We start from the raw sequence: 21,189 nt of genomic DNA, 5'->3' as shown, positions 1-21,189 counted from the left end.
CTCCGTTTTGGCCCATCTCTAGCTTGTGGGCTACTACCTTCCCTTCCCCCAAGTCCGCACCTGTGTTCCCTCTAGGCTGTTGCTTCCCCTTCTCTCCTTCCCCCCACCCCTCTAGTCTTTTGACTCTTCCTGCCTTGGTCAATATTTTGCCTACAGAATCCTTCAGTATTTCAACTTGAGCCTTACATTTTTTCCCCTGCAGTTCTTCCAGCTTGATAAATGCCACGTCTGCTCTTCCCATTTCGTTTTCAATGCCAGGTCTTTGCACATTTCATTACAGCACGTTTCCTTGGTCTTCTCTAGCTGACCTGTGAAATCTTCTGTTTAGCTTTACTTCTGTTCCATTCACTTTAGCTGCACTATGTTCAAGAACTGGAAGAGACATATTTGTGTGCATTTCAAAGGAAAATAAGCCAACAGAATGCAGAAATTATCAAACAGCACCACATAAAAGTAAAAAATTCCTGAAACTAATTCAAAAATAGTTGCAGCAGTACATTAACAGGCAGTTACCAGAAATTCGAGGCAGACTCAGAAGAGGACATGAAATAAGGGATATCATTGCTGATGCCATATTGACCTTGGCTGCAAGAGAATACTGGAAAACGTTTGCTTGTGTTTTAGTGACTATGAAAGGACATCCAACTCTATGAGTCATAACAAACTGTGGATTTTATTGCAAAGAATGGAAATTCCAGAACACGTAACTGTATTCATGCAGAACCTGTCCATAGATCAAGAGGCAATTGTTGGAACAGAATAAGGAATTACTCTGTTTTAGGTCAGGAAAGGTGTGTATCAAGGTTGTATCCTTTCACCATACTTATCCAATCTGTAGCTTAGCAAGTAATCAAAGTAATTGGACTACATGAAAGACATGGCGATAGGATTGGAGGAAGATTCGTGAACATATGCAGATGACACAGCCTTGCTTGCTGAAAGCCAAGAGGACTTGAAGCATTTAATAATAAAGATAAAACACGGCAGACTTCTGTATTAATAGCACCCCAACCTAAAGGAAACAAAAATCCTCATAATTGGACCAGTAGATAGCATCATGGTAAATGGAGAAAAGCTTGAAGTCGTCAAGGATTTCATTTTACATGGATCCACCATCAACCTTCACGGAAACAACAGTCAAGAAATCAAACAACATGGTGCATTGGGCAAATCTGTGGCAAAGGCTTCTTTCAATGTCCCTTAGAGTAGGAAGGTGTTCCTGACACAAGCCATAGCATTTTCAAGCTCATGTGCATGCCGAAGTTGGGCAGTGAACAAAGATCAAATCATTGATGTCTTTGAATGACGGTGTTAGCAAAGAATATTGCATATAGCATCGACCACCGGAAGAACAAGCAAATCTCTGAGAAGAATGACAGCCAAAACGCCCCTTGGACGTGAGCATGGCAAGATTTACCTTCCATCCTTCGGACATTGTCAGGGGGACCAGGTCCTGGAGAAGGACGTCACGCTTGACCAAGCAGAGGTCAGTGAAAAACAGGAAGACTCCCAGGAAGAGAGGCTGGCACAGTTACTGTGACAACGGGCTCAAATATAGCAGCACTGACGATAATGATGCAGGACTTAGTTCTGTTGAACTTAGTATCACTGTGAGTCTGAACTGACCCCATGACATAACTCCCCTAATAACAACAACCAGGTCGAGGTGAAGCCGTCTTCTTTATTATAAAAAGTGGTCAGTATCATGATAAATAGCAAGAGCTGTGGAGTTAGATCGAGCAGAATACATAGCACAGTGTTAGGAATATCAGTTTGGAATATCCGTCAGATAACGGTTCAAAACCTAGGACCATCACTAACAACGTTATATTTATAGTATTTATTATTTATACTTCTCTGAGAGTCAGGATCTCCTTTCAAAACCAGGATTACTATTCCCCTGAGCAAGTCCCTTAACCTCTGATTCTTCATGTGAAAGACAAGCATTCAATCAGCCTTCACTGACTCAGAATTGGGAGTGAGCTAAGTGAGAAAGTTAATATGAATGTTTAGGACATCCCTGGTATTAGTCTTAGCATTATTTTTACCTGAAGTTTTCTACATTTTATACTAAGAATGGTATACACTAAAAAAATGTATGAACAGGAAAATTAGAAAAACACAGAAATGAGTTAATTACTCACCAAAAAGACTTAAAATTTTTTTGTTTCATCATACAGGGACGTGCGGCTTATGTGTTAACTCAGGAAACGGATGAATTTTTGCTTTGGAATCCGCTGACTGGGCAATGTCATAAGCAATTTGACCCATTTTGTCCCTTACAGAGTGTCGACTGTCTGTTTGATGATGGAAATGTAAGTATATGGAGACAAACCTCATTTTGAATGATCTCAAGAGTCAAACGAGTGGTTGTCACCCTGCTGCACATCAGAAGTATCTGGAGAGCTTGAGGTGGGGGGGCGAGTGGGGGCGGGCAAGAATCAGGATTCCCTGCGACACAGGGCCAAAGCAATTTTTTTAATCTCTGAAACTCGCTATGTGATTTTGGAATGAGAGCCAATGCGGTGGTCTCATGTTCTCATAAGCCGCCTGCCACGTAGCCCTGGTGGTCCCCTGCGTGGTCATACTGCCATGTAGCCCTGCGTGGTCCCCGTCATACTGTTGGGCCGTGTCACTGTTGTTGCCGTGGGGTGCTGTGGAGTGGATTCCTGGATCATAGCACCCAGTGGGACAGAGGAGAATAAGCCCATGGGGCCCTCCCGGCTGCAGTCTCTACCGGAGCAGATCACCGAGTCTTTGCTCTCATGGAGTCGCTGGGTGGACTCGAACCACCAACGTTTCAGTTATCAGCAAGTGCCTAGCCTTGCGCACCAGGACGTCTTTGTTGGATAGTAGAACTGTATGATTTTGCTCCCTCCTTATGATCCATGAGCCTTGTGTTCCCCTGGGCCTACACTGATTTTGTATCCCTGTTTTCATAGGTTTGGTTTAATATTCAGCAAAATAACACCCCAATGGCTGTACATTTTGACTACTCAAAGGAGAATTTCTGGAAACACTTGCTTCCAAATGATTCTCAAGGGACAAAAGCACAGAGCATACAGGTCAGTCCTGAGTCCAAAGGGCGTCTGAATAGGGCTGCTGTTGGTGGCAGCCTTGTTTGTATCGATGGTCCCTCGGCAAATGCGATTTAAGAAGACAAATAAATAATACTAGTTTTCTCTACTATCTGGTCACTTTCCTCTATCTGGAGAAAAGAGGGATTGAGAAGAATCTGTCATCCCAAATTAAATTAAAAAGCAAAAATTAATCATAAAACGGGGGTGGGGGGGAAGGTTCAGGGTAGGCTTTGTGGGATTGATGCACGTTGACCTAGTCCTTGTGCCGCATGGTAAGGATAAAGTGAAAAGACTGAGAAACGAGAGAGCTTTTGGAGTCCCCAGCTCTGAGAGTGCTTCCTGGACTAACACTGCAGGGAGTGGGGCTGATGCAGAGGTGTGAGAAAGGCCTAAAAACAGTTCATGAAAGGCAGGGAACTAATTCTGATGATGGACTGCTATGAATTCATCCTTGTAATTGTGGTTTTTGGTATCGATTTACTATAAGAAAATAGTGCTTAATTCTACACATACCTTTTGACCTTTTTGTTTCTGCAACATTTTTATGGCTACCATCTTTAAAACAACTTTTATTTGTTGCTAACAATGAAAATCTAAATTTTATGTCAATGCCCTCTAGCTAAATAAAGAACATCAGAAACACACCTCCTAAAAAAAAAAAAAGGCAGGGAACCACTCCCCAGTTCTCATGTTTTCAAAAGAAGCTCTTAAAGGTGGGGGTGTGGGGCAAGGGTATGGAGAGGGAAGCTGGAGAGTCACTGCTTGGGAGGCAGAAGGTGAAAGCTCCGGTCAGAGACCGGAAACAATCAAACCACCAAATGACTGTGCCAGTGGATCTGTGACAACCTCCCAGAGGCCTGAAGGAGTTGCTCCCAGGCGCCCCTATTGTTGTTTCTGGATTGAGGACCCTGAGACGCCAGGGTGAAGACAATCACAAAACACATAAACCAAGCACTGTGAGCAGAGAGAGAGTGAGAGAGACAAAGAATAACAGAAGAGTAGGCAAAAGACAATGTGTAGAAGCAGACCCTTAAACAAAAGGGAGTAGAAATGCCATGTGACTCAGCAATCTCTCCTCTCCGCAATGCCCCAAAGAACGAAGGCTGAAGCGCCAGCAGCTGCCTGCATGCCCAGGCTGATCGCGGTGCTGTCGCACTCGCAACGAGATGGAACAGAGGGCCCAGCTCAGGAGGGATGGAGAAATGAACTTGGGAACATGCATCCAAAGGCATGCCCTGCATCTTTAAAGAATGATGATGAAACTGTCGGATGCATCTCTGCATGGATAAATTTGGAAGACATTGCACTCAGCCAAGTTAGCAGTTCCATTAAGCCAAATACTGTTATAAAAACACAAACAAAAAGGAAAACTGGTTTTTCACACCAAAAGAAGTAGGTTTTAATGACTATGGGGAGGCAGGGAAGGGGAAGACAAGGGAAGGAGGGGGAAAGTAGGTGAATAAATAAATCACAGCACACACAGGTATTTACATAAGGAGAAATTAAACGCAATATGTATAATTATGGTCCATGAATTTGCCGTCTGTTTTTGTCTGACTTGGATGCTAAGAAAAAAGTGTTCCTCATACAAAATGTCTGCAAAGATACATCAAAATGATACAGGGCCTCTATGACTAGAAAAGCAATATGACCGTTTTTGGTAAAGTTAGTGATGCGCCAACTGATGTACCAATTCAACTTTTTGACTGTGCTTTTGGGGACCTTATGCACACACATAGGAAGGCACGTGCAACAGTGTTGGTTATAGAATCACTTGATAGAGAACTGTGGGAAACAATGCATGAGTTGTGGGGTACTCCCACAATGAAATCCTCTGTGCCCCAGTAAAAGCATATGCTGGCACATGTGTGCACATACACTCAAACTCCAGGATCCTGGTGAAAGAAAGGGAGCCCTCAGAGGGAAGCTGATACTCCCCGTCTCACTCTCTCACTGCCATCGAGTTGGTGCCGACTCACAGCAACCTTATAGGACAGGGTAGAACTTCCCCTGTGAGTTTCCAACACTGTCACTGGTGATGGAGCAAACCCTCCCATCTTTCTCTGTTGACTTGTGGATCTCAGCCCAACACATAACCACTGGGCCATCAGGACTCCCAATCGATGTTAGAAGAGTAAGATGAATCTATGATGTTTATAGAAAATTCACTGTGTCCCTGGCTGTATGTGTTTTACTTTATTTCAAAATCTTCACAAGATTCCTGTGAAAAGCAGGTAGTGTTGTTACCCCTTTTAAAAATGAGGGACCTGGTCCTGAGAGAAGTTCAGGAAGTTCACCTAGGTCACCCAGTGAGTGGAAGAGACTAGCGCTCCTCTCAAGATGAGGTGGCCAACCCTTGTTTGGCTACTCAAGGCAGCCAGTCTGTCTTACATGGGAACGATGTCTTCCTTTGTAACTAGCACTTCCTCAGCCCTTGTGCGTACTGAAGTCAAAGGAAGCATTGCCATCTACAATGGGTCTTCAGAACGTCTGTGGGAAAATGCCATGATCTTTTCATTCCATTTGTCCACAAACTTTTTGCAGCCCTTGGTATGTTTGACTTATGTGATCGAGTATTTTTGCCACTTGAGACTGGTTTGGGTTTCCCCTCATTCAGAAATAGCCTAGTAGGGGTAAAGTGCCATAAAGACCATCTCCCTAGAATCTATCTTAAATTTCAGTTGTCTCTATTTCAGCCTACAGAAATAATTTATTCAGACACGGATAAAAGCATGGTAGAAGACATAAGGAGCAGGTATGGACTTTATTTATCTATTACCATCACCACATCCTCTCCTTAATCTCTCCTTGCAAGCAGAGTATACGCTAGAAATAGTTGCCTCTGGAAAGCACTGCCTGCCACTGGAGGGCCGCAATCAACACAGACACCAGCTGAGTTCCTAGCAGTGATAATGGTGCAGTGGTTACCGTCTTTTAAAATAAGCTATCTGGATAAGAGGCGGCAATTACCATTATTGCCTGCCAGTAATTCAAGTTAAAATCCACATATAAATACACTCTTAAGAGAACTTGATAGATTGCCTCTTTGTTAAATTAAGAAGGTTCAAGTCATGTCATTTTGTAAAATACTGCTGTGCTGTTTCTAGTAGGCTCCATACTGCTCGTATTTGTGATCAGACTCAGGTACACAGTTGGATGGAGTTTGACTGGATTCATAACCATGATGAATATCTAGAACTTTTCTCTTCATGGGTGTTTTGTCATTGGTAAATTCATGTGTTAGTATAAAATTAAATTAAACAGCTATCTAAATTATGAAAAAAAAATAAAAGGATGTGACAGTGAATGGCCCACAATTCAGAGGTGCTTAAAAAAAGTTGGATGATGGAAACACTCCTGAGCCAACACACACACATACACACACCTAATGGATTGTTCAGTCAAGGCAGGCCTCAAGACTATTGCAAATATGTTAGAGGAGTCTAGATAAGGCTGCCTCCTTCGACTAACACACAGCAGGCTACCTGGCAACTAATCACAACAGCACCACAGAAATCACGTTGCCCCTCCCACCTCTTGCAAAGACACAACTTTCATTTCTCCTCTATTTTTTCAGTTCTTAACCAAAAGGGGGAAAAGGGAGGAAATGCAATAGAGAAGTGATTCCCATTGTCTGGTTTTTATCAGGACTGTGTCTAGAACTTAAAAAACAAAACAAAACCAGGTGCCAGGGCCCTAGACCAAACTGTTGAATCAATATCAAGAAACATTTTTTATAAAGTCCAATAGCTGATGCTGATGCATAACTATTACTGAGACTCTGCACATCAAGCCACATACTTGTTCCATACGCTCTGTCAAAATAGACTCCCAAGGGCAACTTCTGCAGAATTGGAGACTCAAGCATACCCAGTCATCCTGCACAGAAGAGAGGTCCCAGCAAGTACCCCACAGTGCAGCACCCTTCTCTCCCTTTCCCAACACAATTAACCACTGGGCACTCTCCGTCTGATGGACTGTGGAGCCCTGTGGAACACCCTGCCCTTGGGGTTCTTGTGTTCTAGTAACCAAACCCAAACCAAACTCACTGCCATGGCCTCGAGGCCAACTCATGTTGTCATTGCCATCGAGTTAGTTCTGATTCCTCTGGACCTGGTGTGCAACAGAACAAAGCGCTGCCCTCTCCTCAGACTTTGAGTTATGTTTGAGCCCATGGTGGCACCACTGTCTCAGCGCATCTCATGAAGGGTCTTCTTTTTCCCACCTTACAAAACATGATGTCTTTTCCCAGGGATTGGTCTCTCCTGATGGTGTGTCCAAAGTGAGATGATGTCTCACCAGCCTGGTTCCAAGGAGCCTTATGGCTATACTCTGTCCAAGGCAGATTTACTTGCTCTTCTGGCAGTTCGCAGTACTGTCAATGTTCTTCACCAATATCACTACTAAAATGCACCAAGACTTCAGTCTCCCTTATTCAGTATCCATATTTCACAGGAATATGAGGTGGTTGAAAATGCTATGGTTTGGGTCAGCCACATTTTAATCTTCAGAGTGACTCTGTTTATCTTCAACACTTTAAAGAGGTGGTGTGCAGCACATTTGCCCACTAAACATTTTATTTGATCTCTTGACTGCTGCTTCCATGTGCATTGATTGTAGATCCAAGTAAGACAAAATCCTTGACAGTTCAATCTTTCCTCTTTTCTGACTCCCACGTTGGTCTGTCTTTCTTGTCTTTTTCATGACCTTTTGTTTTTTTCTGTATGGTATTCTTAATATCATCCCACAGTTCATCAGATCTTCTGTTACTGGTGTTCAATGAATCAAGTCTGTTCTTAAGATGTTCTTGAATCTAGGTGGGATTTACTCGAAGTCATATTTTGGCTGTTATGAACTCGTTCTAATTTTCTTCAGCTTCAACTTGAACTTACATGTGAGCAACTGATCTGTTATCAGCTCCTGACCTCATTTTGACTGGTCATGGTGTAGAGTAGAATTGGGTCTTCGGGATTCTGAGTCTAGGAATCTTTACAGGAAGAGATAGCCTCATCTTTCACCCATGGAGCGGCTAGTGGATTTGAACTGATGACCTTGTGGTAGCAGTCCTATGCTTAGCCCATTATACTATCAGCACTCCTTTACAATCCAGTAGGGGGAGTTTGATTCTGAAACTCATCAGCATGGTGCCTCATTCCTTCCCAATTCTCCTTGCTGTGTTAACTGATTTAGTAAACTCATCCCTCCTGTCATCCTCCCAAGCCAGATATCTGACTCTTTGTGAAGGCAGTTTCTTAGAAACACAATGTCTTGTGATCAATGAAAGTCTTGGAGATCAGGAACGTCAATCAAGTATTAAAATAATCCACCACCACAACCAGTGGCTGTCAAGTTGATTTTAAGTCGTGGCAATCCCACGTGCGTCTGAATAGGACTTGCTCCATAGGTTTTTCAGTGGCTGATTTTTCAGAAGGGATTACAAGAGCTTTCTTCTAAGCTGCCTCTAGATGAACCCTTAAAGAGCCCTGCTGGCATAGTGGTTATGCATTAGTTGGCAGTTCGAAACCCCAAGCAGTTCTGAGGGAGGAAGACTGGATTTTTCTACTCTTGTAAACAGTTACAGTCTTGGAAACCCACAGGGGGTGAGTTTTGAAAGATGAACCCTGTGGTTAGTATCCAAGTACATTAACTGTTTGGACTGCCCAGTGGCTCCAATAAGTTAGTAGGTGTTCACAAATAATACCATGGAGGCAGCTGCCCACACAGAGGGGACTGAGAAGGCTGGCGACCCAGGGAAGCTTCTTGCCTTCCCAAGTCAAGCAAGCGCCTGCTTCCCCTTGCTTTTCCCGCAGCCCTTGATGAATGCACAGGACGGCCGCTCTCCTAACTGTCGAGACCTGGTTCCTCCCTGTGTTGCAAACCTCTGACTGTATTTTAAGATGAATTGTAAAGTGTCAACAATAATCTTTGCATTCTTGCTCCAGGATTGAGAGTACCCTAAAGCATAAAATAATGGAGTGGAGACCTAAACAGCCCACACGCTGGAATCGGCAATGTTCTTCTATTTTGCGGCAAATCCTTCCGAAACTGGAACTTGGAACAGGAAGCATTTCGGTGTCATCTGAAGAAGAGAGTGAATTTGAAAGATTGCTAAAAATTTATTGGGTTTGTACATGATTGGGTTTGCATTGATGACATTTGTTTCATCTGTGTTGTTGATTACCATCTAATAGCAATTTCAAATATCCCTGAAATGCTCTGTATATGACCCTAGAACAGTGATTCTCAACCTTCTTCATGCCGCGGCCCTTTAATACAGCTCCTCATGTTGTGGCGACGGCAACAACCATGAAACTATTTTTGTTGCTACTTCATAACTGTAATTTTGCTACTGTTTTGAATTGGGTGACCCCTGTAAAAAGGTGGTTTGACCCCCAAAAGGGTCATGACCCACAGGTTGAGAACACTGCCCTAGACGAAAGGTGTTTGGGTATTAAAGCATCTTGATTTCCCCTAGACCTGTGAACAAGACAAGGGATGGCATCTCTTGAAACCAATCTCATATTGGTGGGAGAACAATGAACTTGGGAAAGAGATGCCCAGAAGGAAACCACCCTGTACCTAAGAAACCAAGAAATGGCTCCCAGGTGTTAGCAATAGATTAGCCTTCACTGATCTTGGGTCTGGACAAGAGGACCCAAGCAAGCTTTACTATGTTCTCTACGCTGATTGCTCCCAAATCTATACATGCAGCGGAATCTGTCCTTGACTTTCAATCGTATACATTCACCTGTTCTGACATTTCCTTGGATGATTAACCACACACGGTGAGCAGTTAGTTATTCTCAGGGTCCTTTCCTTCCTCTACCCCAGGCCCAGCTGTCAACATCCTCACCCCTTCCTCCTCCCAGTAAACCCACAGCTCTCTGAGAGTGAGACTCCTGACCAGCAATAGACAAAGAAAGTGCCTCCTCAGGAAACGTTCTGAGAAGAAAGGATCTTATGGAAGTTGAGGGACTGCAGGTACTAACTAGTCCTTGGGCTCCCCGGGAGGGATCTGCAGACCCTGCTCATGAATAGGGAGGAAGTTATTTGGTTTATGTCTTATTTTAATTTTAGTAGTTAAAGGGTCAGCAGAGAAGCAAAGCATTGTTAAGGTATAAAGCATGTAGCTTCTATGTAAACTTATCTACTTAATAATAAACAGTGGGCTGTCATAAACCTTGACTGAACCCTACAATCTAGGTCCAAATCCTGACTCAACCACTTACAAGCTTTCACTGACGGCAAATTACCTAGCATCTGGATGCCTTCTGTCCCGTCCAATAAACCAGCACCCAATAGTTCTGTTTGGCGGCTGTAGTGAGGACTAACTGAATCAATACACATAATAATATCCAACCTTATAAGTGTTTAATAATGTTAACTATCACTTTGTTCTTTTTCTACAGCCAGGCACTGCACCACTAGGTACTGGAGTTATTAGAGTAAGGTGACCAGACGTCCCGCTTTTAGCGGGACAGTCCCGATTTTTAACAATTTTTCCCCCCGCATCCTGCGGCATTTTAAAAAAGTCCCGATTTTTACAAAGAATGCACGACAAGCTAGGGTATACGGTTTTCAGCTGCCATGTGACTGTTTCACCAGGATATGAGTTTTATCAATGGTGTCCCGCTTTTGTCCCGCTTTACCAATGTTAAAATATGGTCACCTTATTACAGTGAACAAGACAAATGCAATCCCTTACAGTCATAGAGATTATGAGCTATTTTTAATTGCATTTCCTTTTTTAAAAATAAATCATCTTATTTGGGGCTCTTACAGATCTTATAACAATCCATACATCAATGGTATCAAGCACACTTGTCCGTAGATTGCCATCATCATTTTCAAAACATTTTCTTTCTGCTTGAGCCCTTGGTAGCAGATCCTTTTTCCTGACCCCCCTCATCCTCGTGATCCCTTGATAAATGATAAACTATTATTTTAATTTCTTACAACTTTCATTGTCTCCCTTGACCCATGCTTCTGTTGTTCATCCCCCTGGGGGTGTAATACACCATCATTGCGATTGGTTGCCCTTTCTCCCCCTGATCTCCCTACCTTCCCCCAACCCTCCTGGTATCACTGTTCTTATTACTGCTCCTGAGGGCTTTATCTGTCCTGGATTCCATGTGCCAAGAGCCCTTATCTGTACCAGTGTACCTGCTCCAGTCTAGTCGAATTTGTAAAGCAGAACTGGGGTCATGATAGTGGGGGGAAGGAAGCATTAAATAACTAGAGGGATGTTGTGTGTTCTGCCAGTGCTGTACTGCACCTTGGTTGACTTGTTCCTTCCTTGTGACCCTTCTGCCAGGAAATGTCCAATTATCTACAGATGGTTTTTAGATTCCACTCTGGCCCCCATCATTTGCATCAATATGATTGTTTGTTTGGGGGTCTTTGATGCCTGATACCTGATCCCATAGATACCTCATGATCACACAGGTTGGCGTGCTTCTTCCAAGTGGGCTTTATTGCTTCCCTGCGAGATGGCCACTTGTTTAACTTCAAGCCTTTAAGACTCCAGACCTTGTATCTTTTTGATAGCCAGGCACCATCAGCTTTCTTCACCACATTTGCTTATGCACCCATTTTGTCTTCAGCGATCGTGTCAGGAAAGTGAGTATCACAGAATGCCAGTTTATTAGAACAAAGTGTTCTTGCATTGATGGAGTACTTGAGTAGAGGCCCAATGTCCATCTGCAACCTTAATACTAACTTTTTAATATGGAAATTGATTTGATGATACCTAAAACAAATGGAAATCAAGTTAACATTTGACTCAGCAATCTCCCTACTAGACATATACCCAGAAGAAGTAAGAAACAGACCACAACCAAACATCTGTGCCCTATTGTTCATCGTGGTGCAGTTCATAATCGCAAAGAATTGGAAACAATCTAAATTTCCATCACCCGACAAATGGATTTTAAAAACTCTGATATATACATATAATGGAGTACTACGCATCCATGAAAAGCAGTGCTGAATGTATGAAGCACATAGTCTCACTGGAAGAGTTGGAGGAAATTATGCTAAGCGGAGTAAGACAAGCACAAAAGGCCACGTATAACATGAGTCCACTGAGGTAAGCTTAAAAAGCACAAGGGGCATAGGGGAAAAGCCACCTGATGTATAAATTCCTGGGGCAAGTCCAGGCACTCTGGAAGGGATCAGATCCAACTGAGGGATACATGTGGCAGCCAACTGAAAAGGAGGGGAAAGGAAAAGAAAAGGAGGACATGGATAGTGAAGGGACAGGGGAGGACATGGATTGTGAAGGGACTGACACAAGGGGAGGGTATTATTCATGTCTCCACAGGAAAGGGAGAGAGGGACCAGACCTCAAGCTGGGACACCAAGCCTTCAGGGCAACATACAGTATGAAGCAGCAAACTAACGGGGTGGGGGATGGGGGTGAGGGTGGGGCAGAGTGGTGGGTCTGCCCAGACAACGAGGGAGCAAACTACAAGGGAGCGAACGAGAGAGCAAGAGAGAGTGAACCGCATCCTGGCCCACCGAGCCTCAAGGACATTCCTTTTCAGAGCAGCCAAGGCTCAGAGAAGATCATAGGGCGGGCCCCACCAGGAGATATGACGTCCCTCACTGACCCACAGCACTATGGGACGGCACTGGAGACACAGTGCAGGAATCGTGCCCGGTCTGACCCTCCTTCCTCCACTGGTCCAAAACACGAAGGGAGTGCGACAGAGCAGCAAGGGGAGCAAAGCAAGGAAGTCCCCAAAGAATACCAACAATGGACTTCAGACTCAGTGGGCAGGGCTTGGCACCTCATCAGACCCAATTGGAAAATGTTCATAAGGGTCAGCAGACAGACCTGGAACTTTGTCAATTGTATCTCTATTTATTGGTCCTGTTGTGAGGCTTTTGTTTTCTTTACATCGAGTCCCAACCAATACTTTGAAAATCAAACGCTGAAGTCTTTGATTTTTATTTTTTAAGTCATTTTATTGGGGTATCATACAACTCTTACCACAATCCATACATCCATCCATTGTGTCAAGCACATCTGTACATTCGTTGCCATCATCATTTTCAAAACATTTTCTTTATACTTGAGCCCTTGGTATCAGCCTCTCATTTTCCCCTCCTCCTCCCTCCCTCATGAACCCTTGATAACTTACACATTTTTTTCATGTCTTACACTGACCGATGTCTCCCTTCACCCATGTTATCCATCCCCCGGGGAGGGGGTTATAGGTAAATCATTGTGATTGGTTCCCCCTTTATCCTCCTACCTTCTCCTTACCCTCCTGGTATGGCTACTCACAATATTGGTTCTGGGGTGTTTATCTGTCCTGGATTCCCTGTGTTTCCAGCTCTTATCTGTACCAGTGTACATGCTCTGGTCTAGCTGGATTTATAAGGTAGAATTGGGGTCACGATAGTGGGGGAGGAGGAAGCATTAAAGAACTAGAGGAAAGTTGTAAGTTTCATAGGTGCTATACTGCACCCTGACTGGCTCATCTGTTCCCCGAGACCCTTCTGTAAGGGGATGCCCAATTGTCTGCAGATGGGCTTTAGGTCTCCATTCCGTACTTCCCTTCATTCACAGTGATATGACTTTTTGTTCTGGGTCTTTGATGCCTGATACCTGATCCTATCAATACCTTGTGATCACATAGGCTGGTGTTCTTCTTCCATGTGGGCTTCTCAGCTAGAATGCCACCTGTTTATCTTCAAGCTTTTAAGACCCAAGATGCTATATCTTTTTATAGCCAGGCATCATCAGCTTTCTTCACATTTTCTTATGCACCCTTATTGACTAGCAATCATGTCAGGAAGGTGAGCATCATGGAATTCCAGGTTAATAGAACAAAGTGTTCTTGCATTGAGGGAGTACTTGAGTGGAGGCCCAATATCCAACTGCTGCCTTAATACTACCCTATAAATATATGCACATAGATCTATTTCCCCATCATCATATATAAATATATTTACATATATACATGCCTGTGTTTAGACCTCTATAAAGACCCTTTGCCTCCTCGTTCTTTCCTCTATTTCCTTTTACTTTCTTCTTATTCCACTATCATGTTCAGTCTTTATTTGGATTTCAATAATTCCTCTTAGTTACATTGCCCTTGATCAAGCCCTACTAGGCCTCTTACACTCTCCTCACCATCGATTATAGATCACTTGTTCCCTTGTCCCTGGGTTTGTTAACACCCACTTCCTTTCTCCACCACCTCCCCTTCTCCCATGTCCCCCTCCGAATCATTGGTCCCGTTGTTTTCTCCTCCAGATTATTTATCCCCCCTATCTTATCTAGTTAAACATTCAGAGATAATAATCTGCACAAAAACAAGACAGAGGAAAACAAAACAACAACAATGACAAAGAAAAGTCTATAAATAGTTCCAGGTCTGTTTGTTGACCTTTAGGAGGATTTTCTGGTCAAGCCTGATGAGGTGCCACCCCCTGGCCACAAAGTCTATTTTTGGTATTCCCTGGGGACTTCCTTGCTCTGTTCCCCTTGCTGTTCTGTTCCTTAGTGTTTCACCTCAGTGTGGTGGGGTCAGATCGGGTACAATTCCCACACTATGTCTCCAGTGTTGTCCCCCATAGCGCGATGAGTCAGTGAGGGACGTCCTGTCTTGTAGTGGGGCCGGCCATATGGTCCTTTGTGCATTGGCTGCTCTGAGCAGGAATATCATCCTCAGGGCTTGGTGGGCCAGGATGCGCTCCACTCTCTCTCCCTCCCTCCTGTAGGCTCTGATCAGACATGTCCCTCTCCCTGAGCTGTAGCTTCAGTGCTGTCCTCTGAAGTGAATTTTTTAGGGGGAGAGGGGGCTGTCCATGTAGTTGGGATTGGGGCCAGCCCCTCAGACCTCTCTATTGGTTCCCTACTCCATGCCGGCATGTTGCATTTATTTCTCGGAGTACCGGGTTGAAGTCTGGTCCCTCTTTCCCTGTGGAGATATAAGCAACACCCTCTCCTGGGGTGGGTTAGTGCCCGGTTCCCCCACTACCCATGTCTTTTTACCCCCTCCTTTTCAGTTGGCTACCGTATGTATCCCTGGATTGGGTCTCACCCCTGCCATACTACATGGACCTCACCCCAGGAATGTTTGTATACAGTAGCTTTTTCCCTATGCCCTTTTGCATTTTTAAGCTTACCTCAGCAGACTTGTTGTACATGTTCTTTTGTGCTTGGCTTACTTTGCTTAGCATGATTTCCTCCAGTTCTTCCCATGCAGACCTGGAACTACTTATAGGCTTTTTTCCCCTCATGTCTATCCATATAAGGCAGGATAAACAATCCAGAGGAGAAAACAACAGGACTGATGGCTCCAGAGTGGGATGGGGGATGGGGGACATGGGAGAAGAGGAGGTAGGGGAAAGAAGAGGGGGAAGCCAACAAATCTAGGGACAAGGGAACAACAGAGATCTCAAATCAATAGTGAGGAGGGAGCCGAATGCCTGGTAGGGTTTGATCAAGTGCAATGCAGCTAGAGAGGAATTACTGAGAGCTGAATGAAGGTCGAACATGATAGTGGGACAGGAGGAAAGTAAAAGGAAATAGAGGAAAGAACTAGGAGGCAAGACATTTATAGAGGTATAAATATAGGCATGTAAATATGTAAATATATTAATATGTAATGATAAGATATAGGTCTATGTGTGTGTGTGTGTGTGTGTGTGTATATATATATATATATATATATATATATAGTTTGTTTTTGTTTTTTAAAGGAAAAAATGTTTTATCATAGCCAAATGTGGATTTCATTTTGACTGATAGTTATTTAGCTTCGTTCTGGGATACTTTTTAGGGAAAAGTATCTGTCTCTGTTATGTTCTTTTTATTATTATTATTATTAATCATTTTACTGGGAGCTCTTAAAGATAGTATAACAATCCATAATTTAGTTAGATCAAGCATAATTTTACAATTGTTACCACCATCAGTTTCAAAACATAATCTTTCTTCTTGAACTCTTTGATATCAGCTCCCCTTTATCCCCTCTCTCGCTCACCCTACCCCCTAGGAACCCTTATGATATAGTATTATTATTATTTGCCATTTCTTACATCATCCAAGGTGTCATTCACCTGAAATTCTGTTGTTCTTTCCCCTCGAGTGGGGCTGTACGGTCTTCATTGCTACCAGCTCCCCTCACCCTCTTGTCCCCTCTTTCCGCACCTCAGGGAATCATTACTCCCATCACTCTGGGCTATTTAGATAGATCCCAAAACAGGCAACCAGCAATATAGTTTGTTACATGGTTACTTTGTGAGGGAAGAACAGCAGATTTGTAATCACATGGTAACAGGATATGAATGTGGGCAGATTTGAGAGTCAGGAAAAGCCTCCAGAAATTAGTAATCGACAGCCTGAAAAAGATTATGACAGTCAAGTCTGCCTCATTAAATAGTCGCCTAACTTAACATGGTACCACTTTCTACAAGTCTCTAATCCTGCCACATTTACTTAATAAGTGTAAGTTAAATCAATAGTGATTGAATTCTTCCAGGTTTCTGACTTAAGTATCTCATTTTTAGGAAAGGGTTATGCCTTCTTAGGTGCCTGGCTATTCTAGAAAGAGTGCAAGTCTATGGAATGTTAAGCATGCAGGTTCTGGTGTCTGATAGATTTGGCTCTGCTCCTCTTCATTCAAAGTAGGCATATAACAGCTGGGCTGCTAACCACAAGGCCAGCAGTTCAAACCCACCAGCTGCACCACAAGAGAAACGATGAGGCTTTCTGCTCCAGTAAAGATTTCCAGCCTTGGAAACTCACAGGAGCAGTGCTGCCCTGGATGAGGTCCCCGTGAGTCAGAATTGACTTGATGCAGTGAGTTTGGTTTTTGATTTTGGTCCTTCTTCAGGCTGTTTGAGGATTAAATATGTCTGTGAAGCTTTTAGCACTGTATTTAGGGCATGGGCAGCACTCCCAAAATGTTGGTTATAAGTGCTTTATGATCATCCTTGCTTTGGGGCTGCTGTGATCTGACACACAGCAGTCATTCCAGGTCCTGGTCCTGATTGTCACAAAGGGTTGTGTCTTTCTGTTTTTCTCCAGGTCACAGGATTTCCCCTCCAGATGCCGTACACTGATATCCAGTCGGTTGTTGATGCGGTATATCAAACTGGGATTCACGCTTCTGAATTTCCCCAGACGGAATTTGCTCTAGCTGTATACATTCACCCATACCCCAACAACATATTATCTGTGTGGGTCTATTTGGCTTCCTTAGCCCGACATCAGTGAAAAGCAGAAAGGAAAAGATTGTACTTTGGGGTCAGACCAGAAGCAGCCAGTACTTTTCCTGGTACTTGGGGAGTTCGCTGCTTATCCTCTGGGCCAGCCAAACCCTGAGCCCTGTTGTCAGTCCACTAAAAGAGTTATGCACCATGGAGACTCCGTCTGGATCTTCAAGGATGAATCTGGATGCCCTTCTTGCCAGAGGTCTCTCAAGGAGGACAGTTAGGGCAGTCTACCTATCTTAGGTCGCTGTCTTAGGTGGCCATCATCTGGGAAATAAGCCATTTGGACCTCGCTCCCTAAAGCCAGTGTTTCCCAAATTGTGGGCCTCACCCCATCGCATCAGAATCACCTGGGGAGCCTTGTTGAAAACGCAGATGATGCCAGAGATCTACTGGATCTGGACCACAGGGGTGCCGCTCCAGAGCATGTGTTATTTTCAGCACAACCCATTGGTAATTCTCATGCCTTGTTAAGAGACCTACCTGTCTTATAGAATATGTCATTACTAAAGTGAGGCTCGTGTGTTTGATGTCGGTTCTGATGCAGTACTATGGCAGAGATACTCACGTGGAAACCAAAGGCTGTTGCCTCTCATAAGACTAAAGTGTAAGTTCACAGGGAAAGGGGAAGAAATGGAAAAGCTACCATGTTGGGATGAAGGCGGTGGGTGGACTTCTGTGCGAGTTCTCAAAAATTTGCCCTTAGGTTGCCTCAGACATGACGTTTTACAGCTGCCAAGTCTTTGAAAACAGGATACTCTATCTCATCCCATCTGCTATCTTAATGGAAATGTTCTCATCAAAGCTCATAGCCCCTCCTTCCCTCAGTGAGGTGCCTCCAACTCTGATTCCTAAGCTTTTCATTCACAAAGGAGGCCCCGGGGAATCCCTGGAGAAAGGTGGTCAGGGATCCGCATACTTTCTTGAATTTGACTGTTCTGAGTTTCATTGTGAAAAATATTTATACCTTCACCTAAATGTCACACACCACATCATTTACAAAATGACCAAGGGATAATTAATTCCAGACGTTAACCAGAACCATTTTATGTGAGGTGAAGGTGAAAGAAAGAAAATTTCATTTCTGCTCTTGCCAGAGCCCTTCTCTTCTCCCTCATGGAGCAGAGAGACGAGGAACCCCCGGCCACCACCACCCCAGCTCTATCCACCCTCTAGCTGTCCCCAGTGTGTGCTGAGTCGTCCTTATTTACAGCAATATTGGTCTGAGAAACCAGCTTGAGATGATGCTAATTAGGGATTTATGGGAAGTATTTAGACTTCTTTCCCTGCAGATAATTTTACAACGTGTGTGGCAACATTGAAGAACCTCAAAAGGTTAAAGTCAAACCACCTCAGTCATCCTCCAGTTCATTTTGTAGATAAGAACCTGAGTCCCCGAGGAAGGAAATGACTAGCCAAAGGTCACCCTGCTAAGTAGCAGCTGAGCAAGAACCAAGACTCCGAGCCTTGACCCCTGACTCCCAGCCCATTCGATCTAGTGGCAGATGACACAGGCAGTGGACGCTCTGGATGCTCTTGGCTTGGATGCTCTGTCGGGATTATCATTAGAGCAGATTGTGATACAAAAGCCGGGATGCAGAACAGAGCAAGTGAAATGCTACATTGTGCACAAAGTGATACAAGGGGAGCTGTACATGCATAGTTTCATATATCCAGATCTCTCTGGAAGGGAGGGTGAGCAAAAGTAATAGTATTGCTCTGGGAACAGTCAGGGGTGGGGTGGGTAGCAGTTGCTAGTTACTATATTCAGCCTTAATCTAAGACACAGTTACAGAGATCTGATAGGACAGAGGGTAGATAATGCCCTTTGTTTTCAAGGCTGTAATATATATGGAAGCAGAGTGCCCCATCTTTCACCAGTGGGGAGACAAGTGGGTTAGCAGTTGAGTACTTAACCACTGCACATGCAGGGCTCATAGTTTATATGAGTGGATATATACACATATCATATATATGTATGGTTTTTCCATCATATGAAGCAAATCCAGAAAGTAAATCAAATGACTGCAGAGTGATCTCCCAATGATTAAGGTCTTCAAAGTAGAAACCATGAGAGGCAACCCACATGGTACACCAATGATTAGAGTCTGTGACCCATTTCCCTGAAAAGGGTTCTTAAATAGGCCCTGGACTTTTAAGTTGTTGGGAAGCTAAATTATTGTCATAAAGTTGCTTAGTGCACATGAATGGGAACCAAAGGCAGTAGGTACTATTTAAATGTCACCATAAACCATACTGAATGCTTAGCCTGATGCACCCATTCCCCCGCCCCCTCTAGAACTCCTACAACCAAGGGCCTTCCCCTGGACAATGCTGGACTCTACTTACTTCTGCCTCTGAGTGTCTCTTTTCTGCCATTAGAGTCCATAACCCTGTTCTCCTAGGCATTAGCCTTGTCTGCAGATGAACTAAAGAGCCTTGGTAGCGCAGTGGTTAAGCTCTTGGTTGCTAACCCAAAGGCCCATAGTTCAAACCACCAGCCACTTCATGGAAAGAAGCACGCACGGATCACTGCTGCTTTTGTAGAGGACAGCCTGAGGTTGTCCTACTCTGCCCCTGGGCTCACTGAAAGTTGGCGGTGCCCAGTAACAACCTAAGTGTGGCTTACAAACCTATGTCCTGCCATTTCACAAATGTAAGAGGGTGGTGAGAAAAGAAACCCGTGTAACAGATTTCTCACAGTGCTATGTGGCAACGAGTCCATTTTCAGGGCCAGCCTGTAGGATTCATGGATCGCTGGCAGTCACCCAAGATTTGATAACCTTTCAGTTATTGGCTAAGCGCTTGGCCACTGCGCAACCAGGATCCTTTCCTACGTTGTAATAGCTCTTCATCATCATGCCTCTTTGGGGGCAAAGGATTCTTAAAATGAGAGGCTGGGATTTATAGTTTGCTTTTAAAAAGAGGTGGATCCCCATTCTCAGAAAGGAAAGGATCATTGGTCATTGTTCTGGGTCGACCTTTCTGTTGTGATATTCACCAAACAGGTTAAAAAAACAATTAAGTTCTGCTAATTAACCGATTCCTCTGCCTTTGAATCTATGCAGACTCCTGGAGACCCTGGGTGTGGCAGAGCAGAACAGCGCCATGGGATTTTCTTGGCTGTGGCTATTTTTACAGAGCCTTGGTGCACCAGTGGTTAAGCACCAGGCCGATAACTCAGAGAAGTGAACCAATCGCTGTGCATGATTTATAGCCTTGGAAACCCTTTGGGGCATTTTTACCAGGTCCTACAGGATCGCTAGAGAATCAGAATGAACCTCAGTGCTGTGAGTTTGGTTTGCTTTGGAATTTGTATGGAAGTAGCCAGGCCTTTACTTAGCAGCTGTGCTGGGTGGGTTCCCACCACCCATCTTAGTTAGGTTCGCAGCAACTTACGCCACCAGGGACCTCTGATTCACTACCACCGATGGGTGATTGCGAATTTGACAAGCTAGATTGCTAAAGGTACTTTAATTCCCTTCATTCAAAACTTTTGGAAATTTCTAACGCTTAGGGGAAAGGGGAAGCGATCGATTGGATTTTTAGGAGGAAGAACTTAAAAGGACAGCAGAATTACCCAAGAAAGCGTTTTAGGGGCTAGAGAACCAGAGAGGGAGGAGGCACAGCGCATCTCACTGAGCAGCCAAGGGTGTGTACCGTGAAGGGTTTACAATGTCAATGGGAGGCATTGGGATTTTCGCCGGCGGGCCCCGGGGAGCCATCGAAGGTGCTCAGCAGGTGAGTGGCATGACCCGATTGGCCACCGGGATGATTAACGTTATATTTTCTCCCAGGACTCTTCGGACTCAGCCCCCTTCCGACTGGCCTCGCGGTAGGTGGTGGCGGGGCTCGCGGGCCACGTGAAGCACCGGGC

General features: G+C 44.2%; 1 protein-coding gene across 2 annotated transcripts in view; it reads left to right on the top strand.

Annotated features, from left to right (window-relative positions):
- The window catches only part of CC2D2B (coiled-coil and C2 domain containing 2B), a 29,847-nt gene extending 12,531 nt beyond the window's left edge, over positions 1 to 17,316 (top strand). Inside the window, exons 6-10 of one of the 2 annotated variants that reach the window (XM_030886037.1) lie at positions 2,181 to 2,315; positions 2,943 to 3,065; positions 5,777 to 5,835; positions 9,023 to 9,203; positions 17,128 to 17,316. In XM_030886037.1, the coding sequence (XP_030741897.1) occupies positions 2,181 to 2,315; positions 2,943 to 3,065; positions 5,777 to 5,835; positions 9,023 to 9,203; positions 17,128 to 17,316 (687 nt within the window). The remainder of the gene's footprint in view (positions 1 to 2,180; positions 2,316 to 2,942; positions 3,066 to 5,776; positions 5,836 to 9,022; positions 9,204 to 17,127) is intronic. The other variant, XM_004701042.1, reaches the window with a different exon arrangement.
- Positions 17,317 to 21,189: the final 3,873 nt, after the last annotated feature.

The sequence above is a fragment of the Echinops telfairi genome, unplaced genomic scaffold (assembly GCF_000313985.2).
Source record: "Echinops telfairi isolate 266 unplaced genomic scaffold, ASM31398v2 ScPeMD7_70;HRSCAF=299, whole genome shotgun sequence".
Taxonomy (NCBI): Eukaryota; Metazoa; Chordata; class Mammalia; order Afrosoricida; family Tenrecidae; genus Echinops; species Echinops telfairi.
The sequence above is the reverse complement of the archived record's forward strand: the minus strand, read 5'-3'. Positions and strand labels throughout refer to the sequence as shown.